Source organism: Mastomys coucha, chromosome X (assembly GCF_008632895.1).
Source record: "Mastomys coucha isolate ucsf_1 chromosome X, UCSF_Mcou_1, whole genome shotgun sequence".
Lineage (NCBI taxonomy): Eukaryota > Metazoa > Chordata > Mammalia > Rodentia > Muridae > Mastomys > Mastomys coucha.
In genome coordinates, this window is record NC_045030.1 from 42,201,887 (window position 1) to 42,209,483 (window position 7,597).

The window sequence follows — 7,597 nt, forward strand, 5'->3', positions numbered from 1 at the left end:
CCCACCCCGCAAAGTGCAAAACTAAAACAAAACTTGCCACAAGGCTCATGCATAAGCAGATGCATGCATGCAGTTTCCAGAGACATGCTGTCGGCTTCTGTTACTGCCTGTCATACCTTAATCTTTGGTTCGTCCCTTACTTTGTCCCTTTCTGGAATTCTTTCTATCTTCTTTAGCTTTTCTATATCTTTTCTTTTTCGTTTCTCCTCTTCTTTCCATTTTCTTCTCTCTTCTTCTCTTTGTCTTTTCCTCTCTAATTCCCGTCTCCTTCTTTCTTCTCTCTTTTCTTCTCTCATTCGCTAGAAATAACAACACCACCCTTCCGATTACAAACATACTAAAACCCCAGTCAACCCCAAAGGCATTTTGGGTACCTACTAACTTATCTGAGTTCTCTCCTTTCTACAATGTCCTTACTACACATTCTCTCAAGAATCAAGACCAGAATATGCTCCTACATTTCCTTTGTACATCCCCTACGGCTGTCAGGATACTACAAAATGTCTCTGGGACAGCAAAGCTCTCTCCAGGTCTGCAGGGTAAACCCCAAGGCCCACGACCGCCATGAGTAAGATGGCCAATGAAGCTTTAAGGGCTAACTTGGGAAAGTAGCTATTTTTCCTGTAGGATTCCAAGGCTCTCAAATGTTTATTCACTGTGAACTAATAAAGAGCAAGACAACTACGGAAACCAACACTTACCTGCTTGTTCTTCAGGAAGCTCAAAAGTGGGGTTGTCCTTCTAGCTATAAAGCATAAGCAGATTATTAATCAAGCCTAGGAAGGAGTCTGTTTTTTACAAACATCCCCTCCCCTTACCTACTCAAGATGGGGAAATTACATCCCTTACAAAAATCTATAACTGTATTAACTCAAACAAGTTTGACAGTATTCTACATCAAAGTGCAGGCTTAAAATAATTTTGTTAACATGTGCATAAAACTGGGTGTGTTGGCACATGCCTGTGGAGACAAGATCAGGAGTTCAGACCATCCTTGGCTATATGACTATATAGTTTATTTCCAGCCTAGGATACATGAGACATTCTCAGATAGGAAGGAAGGAAGGAAGGAAGGAAGGAAGGAAAGAAAGGGAAAGGGAGGGAAAAGGAAAAAAGAGAAAAATAGAGAATTAGTTCTCATTGAAATACTGAAAGTTTTTGTGAGTCTTTTCTTATTGGTAAGACATAAGTAAGTACATTCCTAGCATACAGGAGCAGTTTGTTCAACTGGACAGAACCTGAGGGGACAGGTTTGTGCTACAAACTTCTGATCATTCTGATGCCCTAATTCTAACTCTGGGAATTTATTCTAAGGAAGCTATCAGAAATGAGCTTATTCTGCATATTCATTAATAAAAATAAAATTTTAGAAATCTATTTAAGGAGGTTAAGAGCAAGTACTGTTATTGCAGAAGACCTGAGCTCACCTCTCAGTATCTACACCAGGTAGCTCACAGCCTCACAATTCACAGTAACTTGAGCTCTAAAAAATCTGGAGCCTCTGGCCTCCTCAGGCACCAGCACTCATGGGCATATACCCTCCTCCCACACATGTAAACATCATTAAAACAGTAAAAATGGGTCAGACATGGTGGTACACTAAGGAGACAAAGGCAGGCAGATCTCTCTGTGAGTTCGAGGCCAGCCTGGTCTACATACTGAGTTCCAGGACAGCCAAGGCTACACAGAGAAACCCTATCTCAAAACAATAAACAAACAAAATAAAAATGAGTTTTAAAAAATAAATTTATTGAAGTTTTTTTTTTTTTTTTTGGTTTTTCGAGACAGGGTTTCTCTCTGTAGCCCTGGCTGTCCTGGAACTCACTCTGTAGACCAGGCTGGCCTCGAACTTGGAAATCCGCCTGCCTCTGCCTCCCAAGTGCTGGGATTAAAGGCATGCGCCACCACCGCCAGGCTTGAAGTTCATTTTTTAACATGCTGTACAGTGATATTAACCTTGATGGCATCTTTTTGGACACAACTTTTTAAAAACTTTCTTTCTTTCTTTTTGTTTATTTTGAAGTAGAGTCTAACGTGGCTCAGGCTGACCTGGTCTATGTAGCAGAAGATGGTCTTAACCTCTGATCTGTCCGTCTCTACCCCCAAGTGCTGAAATTACAAGGGGGATGCCACCATCACAATCTTTTGGTTTGCTTTGGTTTTTTTACTCACTAAATTGCCCAACTGGCCATGAGCAAACTGTAGCCTAGGCAGGCCTTACCTTTCCAACCTCCTGAGTAGCTAGGATTATGGAGCAAATTTATGGGATAAATCCCTAGGGGTCGAAATCCTGGGTCAAACTCTATGTCAGTAGTTAGAATTGGTTACTTAGAAAAAACATCTTGAGCTGAAATTTCTCAGATTATCAATTTTATAGTAATGACTTCAGCTATTATACCAGGTCAAGTTTTAGGAATAGGAACCTACTGCTAGGAGACACCAATTGTTCTTCAACAACTTACCACTGGCTAGGAATTCTGTAACAAGCTTTAACCTTGGCATACTTATTACCACAGCTGTATAACACTAAGGAAGCCACTAGAATCTCGTCTCATGGATACAGTATCCCCATCCTGTGAGGCAGGTGTTTACTGTATGCATTCCAGTAGAAGTCAGGGAAGGGAATGACTTCAAGATCACACAGCTGCCAAATCATGCAGGAGGAGACAAGACTTAGGTAGTCAGACTAAAAAGCCACTGGCCAAAATCTTTTTCATACTTACCTAATAATTCTCGATTTTTGGCTTCAATTTCCTCCAGCAATGTCTCTGGAGTAGATGTCATTTTCTCATTGTCTGTGGCATAACTCTCCAAGAATTTTCTGTATTCTGGATCTAAATAATCATTTAAAGAACCAGAAAATAGAGACTTTAAACAACAAAGAAATATTAGCTAGGATAAATACTTATCTTACAAGTATGACATTTTTTTCTACTAGATGTAAGATTAAAAAATTGAGCACATTGACAAGAAGTGGAATACTGCTCCAGGCCTGGGCCTGCAGCTCAAGTGGAGAGCACTTACTTGGCATGGGTGAGGTGTTAGTTTTGAGCCCCCAGAGTCAGGAGATAAAAACTAAGGCTTCTACGAATCAAGCGTCACACACTAATAGAAGAAATGGGAATGATAGCGTCTTAATTAACAGCATGTAAGCAATATGTACACGGGCAAAACCCACTTCAGGAAAAGTCAACGTAGGAAAGCGAGATGCTGCAAAAAGAGATTGGAGGGCAAGTACTAGACATGGCTTTGGAGAATATGGTGATTCCTAGAGTTCACTCCTGGATACCTCTGTCCTAAGAAAGGGAAATAAATATACCTGAGTTATTATTTTGTTTGGTCTTCCACATTGAAAATTTAATATCATCAAAAAAGAGTCCTGTTTGTTTTTTTTTGTTTTGCTCTGTTTTGTTTTGTTTTGGGGGGCAGTTCAGGACAGGGTTTCTCTGTGTAGTCCTGGCTGTCCTGGAACTCACTCTGTAGACCAGGCTGGCCTTGAAGTCAGAAATCCACCTGCGTTTGCCTCCCAAGTGCTGGGATTAAAGGTGTGTGCCACCACTGCCTGGCGAGTCCTCACTGTTTTATTAAGTACCTGTTATAATAGTAATAAATGACAGAAATTCAACAAAGTGGTTCTAAAAGTCCAATGTGACAAAAATATTGCCTGGACAGATGGCTGAGCAGTTAAGAACAGTAGCTGCCCTCTCAGAGGACCCAGGTTCATGTCCCAGAACTCAATGATGCCTCACAATATTCTGTTTCTTCAATTCTAAGGGATGAAGCACCCCCTTCTAGGGCACTACCTATGTATGTGGTACATAGATATCCATGCTGGCAAACACCCACACAGATAAATAAAATTTAAAAAATATTGAAGCTAAATCCTTGTTTAATACAGGAGTCATACAATAGTTATTCAATATAATGTTACCAAAAATCACAAAATCTGGAATTAGTTTTGCCTTAGATGGAAATTATTTCAGTTCTCCATTCTTATACTTCTGTTTAGCCTAAGAATTACATGTATTGTTAACTACACATTCAAAGCCTGGGAGTCCAGACTGGCAATTTTAGTTGCTTTACATGAAGTTACTTGGGGATAAGGTTTTTTTTCTTGGGGTGGGGGATGTTTCAAGATGGCTTAGATGGTACAGACATTTACTGTCAAACTTGATGACCTGAGTTCCATCCCCAGGACCCAAACCGGTATATGGGAAGAACCAAGTCCTACATGCTGTCCTGTGAACTCTACACTTATGCATTCCCTCTCACCCCCACTATATACATCACATTTATAAACTTTTTCGGGGCTAGAGAGAAGGCTCATTAGTTAAAGAGTACTGACTGCTTTTGGACCTGGGTTTGATACTTAGCACCTACATAGTGGCTCCTAATTGCCTATAATTCCAGTTCCAGGGGACCTAATGTCCTCTTCTGGTTTCTCCTGTCGCCAGGCACACAAGTGGTATGCAGACATACATGCAGGCAAATTACTCATATACATAAAATAAAAACAAATCTCAAAAAATTGCAAAGTTTTCAGCACAGGTCAAAGCTTTTTAGAAAACTGAAAGTCACAGGTGGATTTCTGAGTTCGAGGCCAGCCTGGTCTACAGATGAGTACCAGGACAGCCAGGAAAACACAGAGAAACCCTGTCTTGAAAAAACAAACAAACAAACAAACAAAAAAACCTGAAAGTCAGCCAGGTGGTGGTAGCACACGCCTTTAATCCCAGCACTTGGGAAGCAGAGGTAGGTGGATTTCTGAGTTTGAGGCCAGCCTGGTCTACAGAGTGAGTTCCAGGACAGCCAGGGCTACACAAAGAAACCCATCTCGAAAAACCAATGAAAGAAAACTGAAAGTCAAATCCCAGCAACTGTAGGAGGCTGAAAGGAGCAAGCACTTGTTAAATCTTTTAAAAACTGATTTTTCTTATCATTTCTTTTTAAAACATTTTATTTATGTTTCTTTTTTAAATGTATAAGTGCTGAGTGCTGCCTGCATGTCCACCAACATGCCAAAACAGGGCATCAGATCCCTCTCTAGATGGTTGTGAGCCACCATGTGGTTGCCGGGAATTGAACTCAGGACCTCTGGAAGAGCATCCAGTGTTCTTAACCACTGAGCCATCTCTGTAGCCCTTTCTTACCATCTTCTAATCAGCAGACTCAGAATGATTTACTGCTCAGTGGTTATGACTAGAGTGCTCGGTGGTAGAGGAATGAAATGCCACTATCCAGAGAGAACAGAAATGCTAGAAAACCCACACCCACTCTAACAATTCAGCACAGCTTCCGTAAGACTTCTCATTAACTTTATTTGTACGTTTTCTAATTTAACATACTGGAGTCTAACTCACAAGAGCACCATGCAAAAGAACTAAAAACTAAAGTAAATAGCGAAAAGCCGACAATAGTAGTATGTAAGTGGAGCTAATACTGTACCATCCTCAATAGTCCCAACTTTTGTATCTCTTTTCTTAATCTTCTTTTTTGCAGCTTTTTGAAATGGTGCAAATTCTACTATAGCATGATATTCCTGACCTGTTTAAGAAAAAAAAAATGTCATCCTTGCTTTAACAATAAAGATGTCAAAAAAGATGTGTAAGCAAATCAACGAACTGGTTTTTAGACCTACTTCGATGACAGGCATTTGAATAGTCTCCCAAAGGCCAACACCCTTGCTAAACTAACATAACTATAGAATTAACATTGATAACATAATCAAACATATGACAGCAGACTTGGGGGATAGTATGTACCTACAGTCTCAACTACCAGGAAGACTGAGGCGGGAATATTGCTTAAACACAAGAATTTCAGGCCAGCACACAAAGATCCTATCTCAATCAACAACAGCAACTGATAAATAAAAGATACATCTGAGAAGTCAATTTTCCCTGAAATTCAACTTCTAAAGTATCATGTTTTGATATGTGAAGTCATTCTTCAATTTAACTTTTGTTAATTTATATATTAGAACTTAGATTAGTGGCTTCTTGTTGATAATGCTAGTACTGGTAAGGTGAAAGCAAGAGGGCCATGAGTTCAAAGCCAGCCTGGGCTGCCTAGCAAGCTCCTGTCTCAAAAATCCTAAATAACTTAATAAAAATTAGATATATCTTAAATAAGCAAACTTTAAGAAAAACTATTTTGGGAAGTAGGACACTATGTAGCTCAAACAGCTAGCCTCAAAGTTGCTAGGAAGCTAAAATGTCTTACAGTACCCTTGATCCTCCTGTCCCCACCCTCCAAACTCTGGCCTTACAAGCTTGTAACTCCCAGCTAGAAGAAGTAAATCTAGAGACAGAAGCTCTGTGTAGAGGCACATGCTGGTCATCCCAGGACTAATGAGGAAGACTACCATTAGTCTGAGGTCAGTGTTAGATAGAATGAGACCCTGTCTGGGGATCCAGGAGATACTAATGGTTTAGAGTTAGTTATAGAGATGACAACTAATGAGTATGGGGTTTCTCATTGGAATGACAATCCAGTCTAAAACTAGATTGTGGTGATGGTTATACAACTGTGAATACATGAAAAACCAATGAACTGTGTGCTTTAAAGGAATAGATTTTGCTGGGTGGTGGTTGCAAATTCCTTTGGTCCCAGCAGCACTCAGGAGGCTGAGTAGGCAGATCTCCGAGTTCAAGGCCAGCCTGGAGCACAAGGCGAATTCCAGGACTGACAGAAAGAAACCCTATCTTAAAAAAAAAAAAATGGGTTTTAGGCTGGCAAGATGCTCAGCCGGTAAGAGCACCAATTGCTCTTCCAAAGGTCCTGAGTTCGGATCCCAGCAACCACATGGTGGCTCACAACCACCCATAATGAGATCTAACGCCCTATTCTGGTGTGTCTGAAGACAGCAATTACGCTGGAGCAAGGAGGACTGGAGCAAGCGAGTTCAATTCACAGCAACCACATGATAGCTCACAGCCATTTGTACAGCTACAGTGTACTCATACACATAAAACAAATAAGTCTTTTAAAAAAATGGGTTTTATGATGTGTAAATTACATCTTCATAAAGCTATTATTGTGAATGAGGTACCAATGTGAGTTTGACAGATGTGATTAACCTCATTATGTCAATCATTTCACATTATATGCACAATCAAGTTATCACATTACACAGCACTCAGAAAACAGAGACAGGAAGATTGACACAAGTTCAAGGCCAGCCTGGTCTACACAGAGAAATTGTTTCAAAAAGTCAAAACAAAGGAAAACAAAACCTCAAAAGGACTACAGATTGCATATATTATATGATTCTGTTGATATGAAATGCCCAGAGTAAGGAAATCCATAGATACAAAGTAGAACAGTGGGGCTACTAAGGCTGAAGAGGGAGGAAGAGAAAACTGCTCACAGGTACAGGTTTCTCTGGGGATGATGAAACACCTCAGAATTAGTAATGATGGTTATAGAAGCTTGTGAATATTCTAACCCCACTAAGTTTGCATGTATGGATGGTGAATTCTATGGTGTACGAATTATATTTCAATGAAAAATTGATTGCTAAAAAAAGATATAATCTTTCTGAGTTCGAGGCCAGCCTGGTCTACAGAGTGAGTTCCAGGACAGTCAGGGCTATACA

General features: G+C 40.1%; 1 protein-coding gene across 6 annotated transcripts in view; it reads right to left on the reverse strand.

Moving 5' to 3' along the window:
- Upf3b (UPF3B regulator of nonsense mediated mRNA decay) overlaps positions 1-7,597 on the reverse strand; it is an 18,034-nt gene that overhangs the window by 7,732 nt on the left and 2,705 nt on the right. For all 6 annotated transcript variants that reach the window (XM_031351447.1, XM_031351361.1, XM_031351514.1 and 3 more), the window contains exons 4-7: positions 5,446-5,544; positions 2,724-2,834; positions 702-745; positions 117-299 (exon numbers count right to left, since the gene is read on the reverse strand). In XM_031351447.1, coding sequence (XP_031207307.1) covers positions 117-299; positions 702-745; positions 2,724-2,834; positions 5,446-5,544 — 437 coding nt within the window. The remainder of the gene's footprint in view (positions 1-116; positions 300-701; positions 746-2,723; positions 2,835-5,445; positions 5,545-7,597) is intronic.